At 42.4% G+C, this 19,594-nt stretch overlaps 2 protein-coding genes across 3 annotated transcripts in view; one reads left to right on the top strand and one right to left on the bottom strand.

Annotated features, from left to right (window-relative positions):
* The window catches only part of LOC134533382 (atrial natriuretic peptide receptor 1), a 52,301-nt gene extending 46,224 nt beyond the window's left edge, over nt 1-6,077 (top strand). The window contains exons 18-24 of the mRNA XM_063370902.1: nt 775-921; nt 1,962-2,085; nt 3,168-3,236; nt 3,963-4,137; nt 4,853-4,951; nt 5,428-5,651; nt 5,991-6,077. Coding sequence (XP_063226972.1) covers nt 775-921; nt 1,962-2,085; nt 3,168-3,236; nt 3,963-4,137; nt 4,853-4,951; nt 5,428-5,651; nt 5,991-6,077 — 925 coding nt within the window. The remainder of the gene's footprint in view (nt 1-774; nt 922-1,961; nt 2,086-3,167; nt 3,237-3,962; nt 4,138-4,852; nt 4,952-5,427; nt 5,652-5,990) is intronic.
* Nucleotides 6,078-6,522: 445 nt separating this feature from the next.
* Nucleotides 6,523-19,594, bottom strand: part of LOC134532608 (uncharacterized) — a 35,048-nt gene continuing 21,976 nt past the window's right edge. For both annotated transcript variants that reach the window (XM_063369187.1, XM_063369186.1), the window contains 4 exons: nt 17,530-17,762; nt 13,860-14,043; nt 12,060-12,278; nt 6,523-10,056 (listed from right to left, as the gene is read on the bottom strand). In XM_063369187.1, the coding sequence (XP_063225257.1) occupies nt 9,740-10,056; nt 12,060-12,278; nt 13,860-14,043; nt 17,530-17,762 (953 nt within the window). In that variant the 3' untranslated portion in view covers nt 6,523-9,739. The remainder of the gene's footprint in view (nt 10,057-12,059; nt 12,279-13,859; nt 14,044-17,529; nt 17,763-19,594) is intronic.

The following is a 19,594-nucleotide window of genomic DNA, read 5'->3' as shown; positions in this document are numbered from 1 at the left end:
ATGGTACACTTTACCATTACCAAAGGTATGTACCATAAGTAGGTATTTAAATAAGTTACTTAGTGCACATTATCTAAAAAAAAAAAAAAGAAAAATGAAGGTCCTAAAGAACTCAGAACCAGAAGAACTAATTGTGAACTCGATTGTTTTGGATTGCTGTATATATTTATAATTTCTTCTCTATCCAGTCTTAATCACAATTTTTTTCTCTCACCAGCATATTACAATAACATAAAATGAAGTTTGGTATATTCTCCCTCCAAAAATCTATCAAGTTTGGAGTGTTATACTCCCCAAAAAAAATTTTTAAAACATTGGTTTCTTATTTTAAACATATATTAAAATTTTGTCTTGTTTAACTTAAAAGTGTAATACATAAAGATAGTGCTAATTAAGTTATGCTTTTTTGTTGGTGAACTAATGTTCTATTTTAGTTTGTTTTAGAAAGTGATTCTTTATGAGCTATAAGAGAACTTTTTTAAAATCATAAAAATAAATAACAGTTATAAGTTAATCTTGAGTTGTTCCTGAAATATTTGAGCAACAAGGAATTTGTAAAAGTTTGCATATTATTTCTTATTTATATTATTATTTAAATTTTTATACTTTGATGAAACATGATATAAAGTGTTCTGTTGTATATTTTGCCATATATTACTTGTTCGATATAGTTAGTTATAAAAAAAGCATGCCTAGCTTATCCGCAAACAAAAGCCGAAGCAACAACATGACTTCGGCGAGGTCTCAGCCGGCTGCTGCGGGGGTGTGTGGCAGGGGCTACTGCGAGGACCTCATGGACGACCTGCTGAGGCGCATGGAGCAGTACGCCAACAACCTGGAGGCGCTGGTCGAGGGCAAGACGGAGCAGCTGAGCCTGGAGAAGAAGCGCTCCGAGGAGCTGCTGTACCAGGTGCTCCCCAGGTACGGTGTCCCAGGCGTGCTGGGGTCACCGCCCCTGGGTCCAGTCCTCGCACTGGGTGGGTCTCTCTCTCGTCTGTCGCGCCCGATGTGCGGTGCGGACATCTTTGGGATTCTGACTGAGGGCATCCTTGGGCAGTGTCACCGACAGGGCCGCAACTAGAGTCTCTCGCACCTGGGGCATGAATGGATTCATGCGCCCCCCCCCCCTCTTTTTTTTTTGCACATACCACACCAATAAAGCGGGGGGTCCGGGGGCCCTCCCCTCGCAAAAATGGTGCTATTTAAGCATTTTCCATACCTACATAGAACAGTTTCTGTGCTACTGTAACTTCCATGCATGAACCCACTATGTCCATAAAGTAGTCTGTATAATCACTAGACTTGTTCATTAAATTGTCGTCATAAATGTTTTTTAAAGATTTAAATTCAACTTGCGAGACCTTTTTGCAGCAAAGATTTTGATGATATCATCATAGCAAATAGATGATGCTCTTCCTCACTGCCAGTGGTGGTACCACCCTCTCTGACAACATTGTACTGTATTCGTATAGAGAACGCATTAAAACTTTCTAACTTTTCCCTTTACAATTTTTTATTTTAATGATGAACTCAACATTTTTCTCACACTATTTTAAAATAAATATGTTGAGACGTTATATTGTAAATCAGATTAGACATTACTGGCATGCAAGTTAAAAAACTTTTTACCAGTTATCAGTTGTAGTAGGAATTACAATGCAAGCGATTTCGGCGCCCCCACAGCTTTGCGCCCGGGGCGTATGCCCCGCTTGCTCCCCCCTAGTTGCGGCCCTGGTCACCGACGTTCTCTCGGCACTTGTATTGTGTTCCACATATACGAATTTGGGCACATCTCCCATTCTCAAAAGTAATCTCCAACCAGGAGTTATGAATTTTCATATCGTTTTTTTTTTAACCTTCATAAAATAAAATATCAAATGAATGCACAAATTTCAAAGCTGAAGATGCCTTGTGATTGAAGCGGCTCTGATCGAAGCAGGCGACTCGTGATGGTGTTGCAGACCGGTGGCACAGCAGCTCATGGCTGGTGACATGGTGCAGCCAGAGCAGTTCGAGAGCGTCACCGTCTACTTCAGCGACATCGTGGGCTTCACGGCCCTCTGCGCCCAGAGCACGCCGATGCAGGTACGCCCTTTTCTCTGACCACTGGGCGACTCCAAGGACTTCGCCACCTGTCTGGGATGAGTCCCATAAGTTGTTGTTGCAGACGTACTGGGAGCAGGCAGGCCTGTCAGCCGGGTCGTTAACCCCACACGTGACCCATTGACGTAATGCATGTCTTGTGGATTAGCGTGGCCTGGCCTCGCTACCCCTCTGCCCCCGCTCGCTCCTTCCTCGGTGTTGTCGACCCTTCAGCAGCCTGGGGAATTCTGCGGGCTTCCAGAAGTCACCGCGTGGAGTGGCGTAAATAGAATGCCACTGTTCTGGTTGCTTCAGGCTTCGGGTCGACCCGGATAAAGTGACACGTGAAAGGCGTGCTTGGCCGTTCCAGAAGGAAGGCCGATGTGTATAAAAGCGTCGAAGCCAGTTTCCGAGCAAGTGCAGTGTCTTGGGTGATTGACCCCCCCCCCCCCCCCTTTTTTTCTTAGGAGCGAACGCGGACGACGAGCGACGGGTATATCGGGTTTGTGAGTGTGCGGCGGACGTCTGGGTAGCACGGGAGAGTGCACTGGATGGTGGTAAGAGTAAAGCAGTAGGGAGAGCCACTGTAGATCGGAGCTCCAGTGGGGAGCGTGACCTGTGGTCTGAACCGATATTTATTAATTTGTGAGCAGAAATTTTGAGTGCTGTAGTTTAATTAAGATTGTTAATAGTGTTTAACAAATAACACTAACCTTTGGCTAACCTTTCCGAATCCATTCTCACACATGTAACAACATACTTGTCTATAGTGATATAGCGACTTTCTGTGCTCTGGAGCTAGAGTATCGTTGGCCATTGAAATTGACCGGTTAATTTGTAGTAACATCCAAGCACACAACCCAAAATTGATGTTATTGCTTGTATGAATAATTTATTTATGCTTATTATATTAAATTTACCTATTGATATTATCCAACACACCGACAAGATCAGACAGAATAATCAAGTTATGTAACTTATGTAGCAATTTTATTTAGGTCGTTGGAAAAATTCATTCAGCTGTGATTTACTGGTGACGAAATATTATTTTTGCTTTAGTAATGAAAATGCCTAATATTTTTCAGGTGGTGGACTTCCTGAATGATCTATACAGTACCTTTGATCGAATAATAGGATTCTATGATGTTTACAAAGTAAGTATTATATGATTTAATTGCTGAGTTATAAATAATGTTTTTTGAGAAAAATTTTGAATAGTTGGATAACATTGCTAAACTCATTAAACACATTTTAATTCAGTCGTTTCTAACCTATGATATTGCACTGTCGACATTACCTCTGCATTGCAATGGCCTCATCCACGAGTCATTAACACTCATTCCAACAATCTTGAAAAAAACAATTGTTATTATTATGTACTTTTCTGTCAAAACTATGGACAGTTTTTTAACGATAGTTATAATTGATATTATGATAGCCACGTTGACTCTCCCGTCATTTGTTACATCCCATGGCACAAGCAATAAGGCAACAAGAGCGACACAGCCTCGTACATCAGATTTCTCTTCGTCTTTATGCTCACGGCACCGAAATGGTCCACATTCTTTGGTTGGCTTTGTCATTTGCACCTATGTGCGCCATTAAGTGGTGACAGCGTAGTTCCATTGCGAACATCAAAGACTGGTGGTATGTACCTTAACCTTTTCGGCTGTTTTTTTTCCATTGTTTTTGATGATGTATGAACTGCAAACCGGTCACTGGGTGGACCGTTATGCATAATGTGATTAAAGTGTTGGTTGTGAAAGAATGGAGACTTTTTACTGCAGATGAAAGATGTATAAGGGGGAGCCTGGAAGTTGGACACCTGCCTGCTCGCTGGTGGTGACGAGAGGTGGTGATGTGAGCGGTGACGCGTGTAGGTCGAGACGATCGGCGACGCCTACATGGTGGTGTCGGGGCTGCCCGAGAGGAACGGCGACGAACACGCCAAGGAGATCTCCCTGATGGCGCTGGCCATCCTGGACGCCGTCAGCTCCTTCAGCATCCAGCACCGGCCCGACGAGCAGCTCAAAGTGCGAATCGGCATACACTCGGGTGAGCGCTGTCCTCCTCGGTCCAGCGGCGGGGTTCAGCGCTGCAGACTGGTCCCTGAAGAGACTCACTTTGAGCGACGTGTTGGTACCCTCGTGCTTCCCAAGCACGTTTTGCTGCTAAGTTAGGACGCAGCCAATTGTCTGGTCAGCTGAGTGCGGCAGGGGGTGAAGGTGGTGTCCATGCTGGGATGGGTAGCCTCAGCCTCCGGTCATAGCTGGATCTCTAAAACCTCTCCCGTCTCGCGTATACGGTGTATCCGTGGGGGCCCCGGGATGGCAAGGGCTTACGCCTAAGAGAGCCGGGTTGACAAAGAAAAACTATGGATAAAACCCTATGGAGCTTGTACTGTACTGCTAGGTTTGGGTGACGTAAATTTGACGATTCCAAACTGCTATCTTGCCCTAAATATCTGCCACCGCTCATGTTGTCACTGCTTTCAGTTTGGTATAAATGCGTCGATGCACGAGGCGTGCGACTGTATTGTCAGCTCCAGGTCAGTGAGCTCAGTCTTGCAACTCAGTTAGCATTTGCCGTGTGTGGCCGGATTCACAAGTTTGTCACTCTAAATTGATGTACTGTACACACATTAAACAAACTAAATGACATAAAATTTATAAAATCCCATTCGACCATCATGTCTCCTCTGATGACTGCTGAGAGTCGATATGAAGGATGTCTGCAGTTGTTGGCTGATGCAGCTGGTGTGTGCCTACAGGGCCGGTGTGTGCCGGCGTGGTGGGCCAGAAGATGCCTCACTTCTGCCTGTTCGGCGACACCGTCAACACCGCCTCCAGGATGGAGTCCACTGGCCAGCGTGAGTTTCATGCCATCCGCGTCTTCGTTACCAAAACACATTGGCGCAAGTAACATGGTGCAAGTTGCAAGAGGCTGTGTTTTGTCCTCCTAGGGCAAAAAATATGCCATGGCTTAGTGAAGCTGTCAAACACAATGGCTTGGAGTTGCCTTTTTACTTGATCCTGGAACCCATACATTAATTATTTCCCAAGTAATCCAGCGAAATACTAGCGTACTGGAGATCCAGACTCTGAAAATTAGGTTATCAATAAAACGTTATTTATGGAATCATACTTTTATTATATACAGCTACATGCATTGATTTGGAAAATGCAATTATTTATTACATTACAGGTACTTCATCAACCCAAAATCCAAAAAAGCAGAACTCATGATTAATGTTCTATGAAAATGTCTATTAACATCTAACATATACCAACATAATCTGGCTGTATCCAAATGAACCAGTGACCACAGACTATTGTGTGAGCGCAGCCCTTCGCATACACGTGAGCTCGGCGACGAAGCAGATCCTCGCCAAGTTCGGGACCTTCCACCTGGAGCTGCGGGGCGAGGTGGAGCTGAAGGGCAAGGGCAGCGTGACTACGTACTGGCTGGTGGGCTGCAGCGAGCCCGACCCTCGACCACCCACGCCACGTCCCTGCAGCGACAACGCTGACTGCAACCTCTACCCACTGTTGTTCCCCACCAGCAGCAAGGCGAGTGCCTCCACAGTGCCATGTGTCCTCTAGCCATGCAGCTGTAGTGCAAGGGCAGGTTGTCCACGTACTAGCTGGTGGGCTGCAGCGACCACCCATGCTACGTCCCTGCAGCGACAGCGCTGATTGCAACCTCTACTCACAGATATTGTGTGAATCTTATGAATCCATGCTAGAATTTATGTTAAATATCAAAGGAGATGATTTCTTTAAATATGCTTTGTATTTAGACTTGTGAGTATCGATATGTCTAACAGACTATACATCATCCTGATAGATGAATTAACGCGTGACTTTTATGGAAAGTGGTTGACGGCTGAACTGTCTCGCTGCCCGCAGAGATCCAACAACGAAATTCCGGAGCTGCGTCTTGCCAACTGCGAGGCAGCCCTCCCAGAGTTCAGGCTTGCCACCTGCGAGATGTGACCTGCTCTTCCTGTCTGCTCCCGTGTGTCGTCGGCCAGCAAGTGTAACTGTACCTGTGACTAAGTGCATTATAATGAGTTCAAGCACTATTTTAATCGTCCTTTTCTCTCTGTGCCACCAGTTGATGTTCCTTGTCGTCTAGTAGAGACCTCGAAAATACTACTGTGTGCCCATAAGATAATGACCCAGTTATAAATTTTAATATTAGCAACTGAGCGCGTTGTAGAATTTTGGTTCAAGGTCACAATTACTGCTATGTTATTTTCTCGCTTGCAGCGCCACTTACGCAAAATGTTTTAGACCATTTTTTATAAATATATTTTTTCAGCATTTCAATTATCTGTTCACTGCAATTTAGGAAAGAAAACTAAATTTAAAAAATTGATAATGTAATATATAATTCTCTACGACTGGGTGAGGTGAAATGACTAAAGAAATCTGTACATAACTGTCAACAACTGTTTTATTAAAAAAAATCATGACAATTTTTGTTTACATATTCGTTAAATTATAATCATAGTAAAATACTGAAATTAGTGAAGTTTAAACTTTTCCCATTTTCACTCTTATAACTGCTATTCATAATGTTCTTTGATTCAGTTTCAACAACAGTGACAGATACCTGCAGAAATCACCGGAACAAAATCAAAGTAACACAGTTGTTCTATCTTGCCTCTCAGCCAATCACTGGCCAGTACCGCCGGGAGTCGCCATGCCAGTAGCGCCTGCACCTCCACTCTTGCCGGATCTCTTGAGAGTATACCAATACAGTATGTCCACAAAAAAATGTCCCAGTTATACATTCTAATAGAATCAACTGAGAGCATTGTAGAGTTTTGGTGGACGGTCACAATCAAAGAGTAACTAAAACCGTTTTAGATAAGCGCATGCGCCACCTATGCAAAATAGAGACTTCTGAGCGTAAAGCGTTCTGTGTTCTACAATTTGCTTAGAGTGAAATCTGTAATTTCAACCCTCCCCATTGGAATCTCTTTGTAGGAGAGTGGTTGAACTTAAGTCCCTGACCGTTGAATTGGTCGTAATAGTCGAGACGACAAAGTTCTTTTTCGCTGGCCTCCACACTCACCTGACACAACGCCATGTGATTTTATTCCTTTGGAACTTTATAAAAGATCATTTCGACGCTCCACCGCTACCTAATGATTTGCCTGAGTTGAGACACAGGATTCACGAGGCTTGTTAATCAAAGTGTGGGAAGAATTGGACTTTAGGTTGTATGTGTGCCGTACAACTAAAGGTGCACATGTTGAACATTTGTAATAAAAAATAGTTTTTTTTACCTTCAATTTAATGTATGATTTGTTTTAAATGGTCTAAATTAAACTGCTATATATACCATTGAAACTGCGACACTCTTTTATGAACATACTGTATATCACAAGTCCTGAGAGATTACAGAAAGAATTTGGCTTTGTCTCAAATCAGGCAAACTTTCAACTTGAAAAAAAAAACACTAATCTAATATGTAGCACTCTCATCGATAAAATTGGCTTAAGTTATAAAACACTTATAATAAATCATGTAAAGGTAATATAGATAACATTTTACATCACTTTACAGTTGTTTCATATGATGGGAATTTTGTGATTTCAACCATACGTTTTTAAACACTCCGTTTAATCACATTTCACACCAAGCATTCTCTTAACAGGAGAACGCAGCTTTGCAAAAGCTCCAAAACTATAGTCTAATGAAACAAACAACATGAACTAAAACTACATCCTGCAACTATTAAGTGCATAAAAACCTTATTTTAGGTATTATTAAACTTAATGACTAGTTTTCGGAAGGAAATTTCAAGATTTAACAACAGTCTTATGATTCAAACACAAGAGAATGTTTCTGTCACATGCAGTGGCACATTAAAGATGTTAATGATCAGTATAGTACAGGCACAGCTCTAAATAACTTTGCTAACTGAACTATCTTGGACTTCAAGGTTGAGCGCGGCGCGGCGATAGTGTGCACCGACGCAGCTCGACCTCCAAAGTCAAGACAGTTTATCAGTCATTCACCCCCAAATCCAGCAATCTACTTTAAAACAAAACAACTCTAATAAAAAAAAACACTTTGGTAATATTACGAAAATATTATAAAACTACAAACTGATATACATAACAGTAAGATGAGAGTTAGGCTGTTCATGGAAATGAATGTAGGTACCGAGTGTTTGTATTTCATGGTGATGGGTGAACAGCTTTAATCATTTCTGTGGTCCGAAACAACAGTGCCAGTGCAATCAGTGAGCCTATAATGCCATAGTCCAGTTACACAGGCCAGTAACTGGAGTAGTAGGCTGGAGATGACCCCCCACGGCAAACTGGGCTATATTCCTTGAATGGAAGATGTGGTGGACATTGCTGTTGGCTGGTATTTCTTACTTCTCAGTAGGTGTGACCCTGGATTTAAGGTTGCACTCTGTACATAAAATGGAGTACTTATTTACTTCCCGGAATACAGATAACTTTCTGACAGCAAACGATAAATCACCAAACAAATACTAGAGGAGACATTGTATCACTTCAACAGATTCCCACATAAAAATTATTTGAGATAAAAACTTATATAAACCAGAATGAAAAAAAAATTAAAAAATAAAACAATTTTTACCACTAGAATGACTTGAAGGTGATATAAATTCCTGATAGGTGCCAGGAGTTTCTTAACACTATACTAGTTGGCTCTTGAGCCAAAAAGAAATAATACTACAACACAAAAACGACCAAATTATCAAGCACAGGCAAGTCGAACATCAAATTTACATTCCACTTAGACAGAAGCCAATGTCTTAGATTACTTAGATTACATTACTTGATCCATGCATTTTATACCATTCATACTCTTTAACAGCCTTCTCGCAGGGAAAATTCAAGACACACAACTAACTCTTAGGTAGTGCTGAACTATTTTCAAAAACCGTTTATAGCGAAGTAATCACACTACCAAATTTCATTATAGGCAATAGCGGCACATCCGTACGGGACCGGTTATGTTCCCAATGGGAGGTGTCATTGTGTGGCAACACCATCATCAGATGGAGCGTTGTGTTTTGGGCCATTCGCAATCGCCAGAGAAGGACGCCTGATAAACGGGCTGTTGGTCGAGTACATTGTTTGTTGGCCACGTGATTAATGATTTCATGTCATTTACAAAGACGCCATTAGATAAGTTGAGGTTACATCTTTCTCTCCCATACTATCTTTATTGACACTCTTTAACTGTCTTGCGATGAAATATTTATATTTATTCCAAAGGCAGTTCTTCTACACCATAAATATTTCCCCAATCAAAGCACCTGACAGGCTAGACTTCAGACTATTAAAAAATATCTACGTGGAGCTAACTAACGAGTTCGAGTACTTAAAACTCCCAAATAAAGTCATCATTGTATCAAAATAATAATCACCCTGGCAGCAGCCATCGATCAAAAAGGGGACTTTAAATCTAGCCAAAAGTTTACTTCATTCACGAATGTCCTCTCGTTATTCTCAAAGTGGTCCACAATTTGGGCCACTCATTACACTCACTAAAATAACTCCTAGCGAGTGCTGCACAGTTTACAAACATCCTTTATTGCAGTCATCACAGTACACGTGGTGTCTCTCGTCCCGGGATGGGAGGTACGATGACTCAGCACCACTTCAGCAGATGGCACCGGGTGTCTTGGGCGCCTCCTTGTCGGCGGGGAAGAGGGCGCGGTAGTCGGGCGGCTGGTCCAGCTCGTCGTACTTGGGCGGCGCCGAGGCCACCCCCGGGGCCGCCGTCTCCGCCTCGCCGCCGATGACGTAGACAGAGGGCTGCTCGGGTCGCGCGAGGGGCGGCCGTCTCCTGGAGGTCTTGCCTCGGCAGCAACACTCCCAGAGACCACACATCATGAGCAGCGTGCCGCACATCAGTGTGCCGAGCATCAGGTAGCCCCAGGGCCCGTAGTGTGCCAGCGCCTTTGCCAGCGAGTCCACTGCAGCAACCACAACTAGAGTCAGCGTGAACTTACGAACACTTGACCAGCTTTGGTATTGTCTCAAAACTACACGGGTAAGAAAATAAAGGCCAGAGCTTTCTGCCTCAACATAGTCAGTTTTAATGATATGATTACTATGGGCATCATCACAAATAAGCCCAGAAATGGTAAAAAGAGCAAAAAAACCATTATAACAAAGAAAAAACACAGTAATAAATTTAATAAATTTGAGAACATCCGCAAGATGAGTTCATTTACTGTTGGGTTTGATACCCAGTTGGGATTGGAAAGCATAAGGTTTGAAGATATTTTTCTTTCTTTCTAGGCTCTAGGACCGTGTTCTGTGTGGTCCTTTCACCGCCATACTGTGGAAGACGATGGTAATGAAAAACAGAGTCATCCCTCCAGGTCTGCACTGATCACACCCAGATCATCTCAGTAGGAGGGTATCCAAACCAGGTCATCACCAGCACAATGGGCGAAAATCTGTAGGAGTCCCAGGGGGGTCTCGTAAGATAATGTTTAAAATTCCCATTTTACATTTACGATTTTGCAAGCATCAGCGGACCCTCTCAGAGGTTTTTTTTTTTGGTTCCAGTGGGAGGGGGTCTGGCACCCCTAAAACTCCGGGAATTATTCCCATCACCAGCATTATGTGAATTATAGTTTGATGAATAAATGGATTTAGATGCATACATGACAAAATGATTTATTCTTAATGTAGATTATATAATTCTAAGAAATTTACCATAAGCAATCCACGCCACCTCTCCTCCGCACGAAAGCAAGAACAACAAATCAAAGCCCAGATAAACCAATGTAAAAATAATTGAACTGATGTTTACAGGGACGTCGGAGCAGGGGCGAGTCGCCCCTGTGCTGTTATGCATTGGGGGGCGAGAGTAGCATTTCGCCCCCCTCCTTTTCCCAGAATAAATGTTTGGTACTATTAGAATTTTTCTCAACCAGTAGTTACAAACGTTGCATTGGTGATCACATTGATTAGAAAATCAAATTTATGATTGTCAATATACTGTAAAATGATTGCAAATTCCTAGATGGTATTTTATTCAAATTGTACTACATCTACTGTCAGAGTAGTATTTAAGACATACTACGTCATCAAATTCTTGGAATGGTATATTTCATATTTTGGTTCGGAAACTCATTAAATAGCACAATTTTGCATCTAAAATTCCAAATTCCGGACCCCCCGCTCTAGGACTGAGGTAAGTGTGATACATCTTTTTGCCTCCCCACTCATGAAAACGTTCCGACGTCCCTGTATGTATAAAATAAATTGAGACCAGTATATTTCCGGAATACCTTCGGTACTCAACTACACTTGACTCTACATACTGAAGCCAATATCGTTTCTTCGTTGCCCGCTCTTAAGGCAAGATCCGACCTGTATATGAGTTTCACTGGCCCTAGCAAGAACATGGCACATCACATCATAAAACAAGCAAAAAAAGCATGTATTTGAGGAATACGATGCAGTAAAATCCATTTAAAAAAAATATCGGGTCTAGAATACAATTTGGCTACTTTAGTAAATTTATAATAACTTTCATGTATCAAAACTCATTATTCAAGAACGAAAATTTCGCTCCTAATTCAAACTCATCCCCACCCCCCAAAACCACATTTGAAAGTGTCCACAGGCTAGAGTGTATTAAATATGTGTGGAAGCTCCCCAAAAGTGGCAAGTTTGCCCGGTATAGGGAAAACAACGTATTAGGACTTATTTTTTTCTAGACAGTTTGACTTTTGAGAACTCTCCAAGCCTTAAGCCAGACACATGTATAATTATAAATGTATTATTGTATATTTGCATTTATTGTTATATAATAATTTATATTATTTTTGCGAATCCCCTGCACGCTGTGTAGTCACGCACGTCGCACTGTGTACAATAATTCTTGAATATTTTGCACATCGCACACATGGACTACAATTATTCTCGCGTGGGCAGTGCGCAAGTGGGAGGAGGTGCTGACCCGAGTCGACGAGGTGGCCGTCATGGCCGTCCTGCTCCTCCAGGTCGTGGATGAGGCTGGGGGCGCGCGTCAGGCCGCACACGCTCTCATCCTCGTCGAAGCCGCCGACGGGGCAGTCCACGTGACCGTCGCATGCCAGCGCTGAGGGCACGCAGAGCAGCGTGAAGGCTCCCTGGCTGAGGCAGGGCACCAGGCCCGATCTGGAGCAGCTGTTGGGACCTGCCACACCACACAGCGCTCTACACCATGTCATACACCGTGCGCCCAAGCTGTGCGGCACAAATGTTCACATTCCATAACTGAACAGCTTATCCCTGGCTGAGGTAGGGCACCAGGCCCGACCTGGAGCAGCTGTTGGGACCTGCCACACCACACAGCGCTCTACACCACCCATGCACCGTGGGCCCAAGCTGTGCGGCACGAATGTTCAGATTCCATAACTGAACAGCTTACTTGCCAGTAGAATCACAAAAAAAAAAAAGTATCATGGTGGAGGGCAATTGGTGATATGTATGAGTTATAAAGTCTCGAGTCATTTCGTAAATCAGTTGCGATACATTAATATGTTCTTTGAACTATTATTGCAATGAGAAAGATTGGTTTAAATCAATTTGATGGGCATACTCCATTGCTGGTGAAGTCTATAAAATTGTTTTAGATCAATAGAGTAAGTGTTTGATATTTCATGACAAGCATACTTCAATATGTTCTGTGTCATTTAATTACGTCAAACATAAATAAGTCATGAGTTTATTGGCATCCCATTAAAAAATAGGTATCCTTACCACCTTAAATTCTGATATGGGCATGAAAAGGTAAGGAAAAAAATATAATTGACTACGAGACCCTTGAAGATTTAATTATTATGTCTCTACGCACTGCAATCCCCGACATCAGACAGAATGGAATTCCCCCACACATGGCGTGTAATGTCAGTCACGGGAACCGTACTCTACTGTGTAAGCTCACACAAACAACAGCCAGTGAAGCTGGGGGGGGGGGGAAGAGAGAGAGAGAGAGAGATATTGTGTATGTAGTAGATCAATATGTAGTAAAACACTTGACATTTGCCCTCGATAAAACACAGCTTCTAGCCTGATGACGCCTTGACCAACTCCCGGCACAACACAACGACGCTGCGTTATCGCGTTAACACACTATTTTTGTTATGACCGCGATAGAGCTCACGAAGCAGACTGCCCTGGACAGAGCACGCCGAAAACCAGGCCAGCTGTGCTTATTTCTTCCCGAACTAGGATTACCCTCCAAGCAGAACAAGAATTTTGGAATCTGCTTTGCACTTGTAACCTAATTATTTAATATTTCCGTGAAACACTGATGAACACGTGGTATTTTTAACACACGCGAATTTCATTCGCTTTTTAAAAAAATATGTATTTTGTAGGTATTAAAGTCATATTTCAGACATTTTTAGAATTCATTGAAGGATACACCAGGAAGATTTGAAGTAATTATTAAGGACAATTATTGGTTACTGTGTCATGTATGTATTGAAGATTTCTCTCAGATAAATTTAACTGTATTGTAGCAAATTCAATGATTCTAGTGTCCTTCAAGGGGCAGCGGATGGCATAGTTAATGTCTGGCTCAGCACACAGCAAAGACCTCAGACAAAACTGGTTGGATGTCCAGTCTGACGACACAAGGATCTTCTTCATCTCTGGTTTATGGTTGAGCCTGCCGATATCAACACGCACCTACAGCACACTGCGCAGACACTGACATGCAGGATTGTCTCAGTGGCACTGGGCCCAGGGACTACAGGGGGCAGTGACGCACCTTTAGTGACGACGGTGAGCAGGATGCCGCTGGCCTGCAGTCGCGAGGCGGCCTGCTCAGACACGGTCCAGTTGAGAATGGCTGCATGCTGGTAGTTGTGCACAGACATCAGCATCACCCTGGACAACGAGCTCTGGTTGCAGAGGTCCAGCTCCCAGGCAGGGTGGCGGCTGTGGGACGTCATCTGCAACAAGTGGCGGCGCGCATTTCACACCCTGCCAGTTGCTCGAGTCTTCTCCCATCTCCATCAGCATTTACACACTGAAACAGTCCAAAAACCTATTGGGCAATAAAACATTTGCAAATACACTCACTCTGTTTGTTATCCTAAAAATTATTTACTTCGATTGGTGAATGTTTGTTTAAGACGTGGGAAGTGATTGTGGACGGAAAATATTTGTACTATATATTTTTTGAAGCCATGCGGTTGCAAATGGGGCTCACGACAAACAACCTGCCGTTCAGTGACATGGGTCAATGACAGCGGCACCGTCGCGCCTGGAGAGCAGCTCTCACGAGAACCAAGGCAAGAGATCTGCTGTCTGGGTGCTCTCAACTACTTCGCCTCCGGCGCCGATGAAGGGTCGCTGTCAGCTCGCGAGCTCTACTTGATTCACGGCGTACAATATATCAAATTCATAGGTATCACCGATAGGGCAGATGTCTGAACACGCTCGAGAGACTACTAATAAATACATTGAAATGTTTCGAGACGATTTCGCAAGAAAAGGTTCCAGAGCCGAAACAGCTGGAAGACATTTTTGTACTCTTATTATTAATATCCGATCAGTTTATTTCGAGTTTGCGCGAATTACCTCGAAAAAAACTCAATTCGTTGCTCCCAGAAGCAGTTTCATTATTAGTTGCACCACGTATGCCAGGAAGCTCCAGCGATTTCAAAATTGAATCAACTGATTGTGAATCAAATAATTATTCGGATGACGATCAACTGATTGCATGTTTTATCGTTTTATACAATATATGTATTTATATTGTACTTTTTCTATAAAAGTGGTTCATGTTGATTCCATCATTTTGTTTCTATTTCTAATTTTGACTTCGGATTCGTACTCACGATCCCGAAAACACCCGAGAGCTAACTTTAAGCCCAATTTAAAACGCTTTTGACTTTTGGCCTGATTTTCGTGATTTGGCCCCACTGGGGTGACGAGGACGGGAGAGACGAGCTGACAGCGAGACCGCTGTGATGTGCTTGGCTGTACAGTTCTGCTGGCGGGGCGGGAGTGGCGGCCATTACCATTATAGTTCTATGTCAAATATGATAGTTTTTGAAATCCAGTTGAAAACAATATAATCATTATATTTTTAAACACTGAATTTCAGGTGTGTTGAGATCAATATATTTTTTTTACATAAGGCAAACTGTTTAAATTTTTTTGTTTAGTTTTTTAGCTCTTCTTTTTAGAGAGAGATAATCTGGAAATTTTAGAATTATTGCAGATCATGTAATACCTATCAACTAACACTTCCAAAAATGTGTATTCATTGATAAAATAACAACCTAATAATTAACACATTATTTTGTGCCGTCATATAAGTCGGTTATAAGAAGCGAGTGGCCTTTAGAGGCAGAACGACCGTTTTCAGTGGGCTCCACTGATGTTTCGGCGCAGTCACCATCTTCAGAAATATAAATAGTCAGAATGACTTCGGACTACTTGCCTGTTTACCTGTTTATACTCTTCGTAAACAGTCCGAAATACAATATTCTATTGTTACGCTCATTAATACGGAGAAGAATCGAAAGACGCCATCTTGGTTTCAAAAGATTTTTAGGCCGTTAACAATATTCATCGTTTGAATTTCGTAATTAGGTTTCTTTAATGCATATGATATAATTTAATGTAATTCCCTGTAGATAACATTGACTGGAAAAAGTATCCCTTGTGAAGTAGTTGGCGTTTACTACTAAATTTATTTTTGGGAATGACTATAGCTGTATTATTACTGTCAATAGACTATGTAGTTGTCTTTAAAAAATCTCTCAATGGTAATGCTTTAACGAAAACAACTTTTCAATACTAAACAAGTACAATATTGATGTGGAACAGCAAATGTTGAAACCAAGATGGCGTGTCTCGGCTGCTAATGTCCGTCTGGAGGACGCTTCCCAGCTCGGCGGAGCTGGCCTCGGCCTGGTTGCCTCGCGGCCCCGGAGCGAGGATACCGCGGCGCGAGGCCGCGTTGCGCCAGCAGCAGGACTGCGTCCGGCGCGGGGCCGAACCCGTCACCGTCGCGACTCCTGTAAGCACTCCCGTGTCCCACACTCATTGTCTCGGTCGACGTCTTTGGTGAAGAGTGGTGAGACACGTGATGCCTGGTTCAACCGTTCAACCACGACACCGCGCGTGTAGACAATGGCAGACATCCGGAGGCCAGAGACACTGGGTCCACTCGCGCGCCTTCACAGGGCTGCGAACCACCGTAGTCACGTGATCACGCCAGCTCGCCCCTGACTAAACGGTCTCGGGTTCGATTCGCCGCGAGCCGGTTGGGTTTCCTCGGGGTACTCCTTGAAGCGGAAATTACAATGGTCCATCCGTCACCGCGTGATCTGCAGCCAGCAAGATGGCCTCAAAAATTTCATCCATCCTCAAACGTTTGGTAACTTCATACTATTGACGGAAGGATGGATAAAGTTATAACCTCAAAATGCTGCAATGTCTTTGCATTTCAATTCCTAGTATCTAATTAGGTTTTGAAGTTGTTTTGTTGCTAAGCTGCTAATTAATTTTTTTAAAACTGACGCTTATACACGTATTTTGAAACAATAGTCGTCCAGATCACAGAAGTATACATGTATACGCGTTGAACACTGAACATAATTAAAATAAATACTAGAGTGAACAAAATTCAGTTTGTTGAGTTATAGATGTATGACATTAATGATTGAGAAACTAAACATTTTATTTTTTAAAAATTAAGGTTATCTCAACAACTGGCAGCGATAAAAAAAAGTTATACTTATGTACGCTCGTTAGAAGTTATATTAAGTGGCATAATATAAAACTAACTATAATTTTGCTTGCAAATAATAGAAATAAGATAATAAAGGACTGGAGATATTACAAAAATGGTTGTTAAAATATAAATCCAATTCATTAAAATTTTTTATACCTAATAAATACTTGTGTTCAAGATTAAATATAGGCCTACACATGTTTAAAATTAATTATTTAATTCAGTAAATAATGAATATATAGTTTAATTAATGTATTATGAATGAAATAATGAAAATCGATAAATTTTCCGAAATTTTTCTAATATTAATTTAATTTATTATATAATAATGTATAATTTATAATGAAAATAAATTACACACTCGGGAACATAACCTCACTTATATAAATACACTTGAAAATACACTTTAAAATAAATAAAAAAAATATATCAATATATTTAACGATATGGACCAGTATTTAATAGCAATCACTAAAAGCACATATATATATATAATTTTTTGTGTGTGTAATTTTTCGTATGTAGCCTCTTCATGCAGTGAAATCTTGTTGCATTGTGCGCACGCATCGTAAATAATTCACTCTCGTCTTTATTTCTTGACGCACCTTAAGAAGTATAAAATTAAAATAAAAACACGTCAAGCCGGACGAGCGGAGCGCTGTCTGACGCAGACGACGGGGCGACTCACCACTCGCAGGCTGCACTCGCCGCGCGCCTGGCCGAGCCGGGGCGACGCCCCGCTATGGGGCACCAGCCTCACGGCCAGCAGGCGGCCCGGCGGCGCCAGCACCACCAGGGGGCAGGCGGCGGTGCGCGCGCGGGGGCGCAGCTCCACCAGCGCCGCGGCGCCGCCCCCCGCCGCCTCCAGCCGCAGCAGCGCCGGCGCGCGGGAGCCGCGGGAGCACAGCGAGTCCTCGGCCACTGCGGCACAGGCACCACCCAGATACATTTGGCTTGTCCGCTAATGTTTAAGAATGTGACTGCATGCGGGGAATAAAACGATGACGGAAAAGCTATACCCTGGAAACTCGAATAAGTCCGACTAAAGGAACTGATTTACTATATAATATAAGCTGTATTATATTATATAATATATATATAATCTTGTGCGTGTCTATTATAATTTGTGTACTACAATAAAAACATACTGCTCTTGCAAACCTTGAAAAAGGATTATATCCAGAGTAGTTTTAAGTAATATATATATATATAACCCATAATAAATGTTTCTATAAGCTACAAGATAATCTGTACACGGGTTTATGTTGCTACACGTAGGTCTGCCATCTTTGTGGCACATTTCCGTTCATCGACTTCCGTTCAATTTTCGCGAAATTACTCCAATCAAATACCGTACACCATGATCTAAGATGTTTACACATCAGAAGTTATAAATAATATATTAAATACAGTTATACGTTCAAAAATACTGTAAGTAGAATAATTTTATAAAGCGTTCACTCAATTTCATCAGTATCAAGGGCTCACCCAGCAAGAGGAGCCAGATCGTGTGCAATAGGGTTAGGTATGTTGCAATTACGTGAACATAGTGTGTGTATCATCAAATTTTAACCCCGCTTCCCCTCCTCCCAAAAAAAAATTCTACTATTTCTCACGAGCAGACGATACTCCACTTCGCTGTTTTTTTTGTACTTCTGTGCAGTTCATTCCGGTCCAGTTCATTCTAGAACTTTCTAGTACATTCACTGACGGGTGGTCGGTGGTAACTGTTCGGTGGGAAGAGCCTATAATGTACATTCTGTATTGCACAACCCGAACAAGCCCGAATATCTACCTTCGGCCAACTTCGTCACTTTTTTTTTGTTTATTACTTTACAAAATTGTGGATGGTTGGTTATGTTAGGTTAGTATAGCTACATTCAAAATACTGTCAAATCATTTTAATGCCGACGTTGGCCGAAGGTAGATATTCGAGCTTGTTCGGGTCTGTGAAATATAGAATGTACATCATAGGCTTCCCGTTCGGTGGCCGGTGGTCAAAACACACACACACACACACACACACACAGAGAGAGAGAGAGAGAGAGAGAGAGAGAGAGAGAGAACTGGAGAAATCCTGAACCATTTGTAAAAAGCTTTGGTGGAAATGTATGAAGATGTCCCGTGGTCAACCACTTTTAACCAACACATCTCCCACACGACCACAGCTAGAGACCCCTGACCACCATAGCGCACGATGGGAGACTCGAGGTTACAACCAGTGCTCTCCGGTGGTAGATGTGGCTGCAAGGTGAAGTAAACGGACACACGCGTCTATATATTTATTATTTATGCTGCATATTTTAAAACATATTACTAGGGACCGGAAAAATTCGCGGATTCAATGACCTCTAGGATAGCCTCCATTATCCTCTGCATTTCTCAAGTAAACACGCGTGTTCATTGGGTACTAAATTGTGAGGCGTCTCCACTGGATAGCTTGTGATTCGACGCTTCTTTGGTCGATAGTCTCTCATTGGGCCAGAGAGCTCCAGTTAAACTGCGAGCCAATAGCAGAACCAGCAGAATTGTACACATATTTGAATTTCAGCCTATTACGAAATGAATCCGCGAATTTTTCCGGTCTCTACATATTACATTACAGGCGTTAGTCACTATGTGAATTGCCTTCTGAATAGAATATTCATGCCAATGATAAATTATGATACTTCCTTTCATAGCTATACAACAAGATATTTTTTAAGCGTTCTCAGTTATGTTCTAAACTTAAGACTGATACAGTTTATTGTTTG

The sequence above is a fragment of the Bacillus rossius genome, chromosome 6 (genome assembly GCF_032445375.1).
Source record: "Bacillus rossius redtenbacheri isolate Brsri chromosome 6, Brsri_v3, whole genome shotgun sequence".
NCBI classification, from domain to species: domain Eukaryota; kingdom Metazoa; phylum Arthropoda; class Insecta; order Phasmatodea; family Bacillidae; genus Bacillus; species Bacillus rossius.
This window is presented reverse-complemented; position numbering and strand designations above follow the sequence as displayed.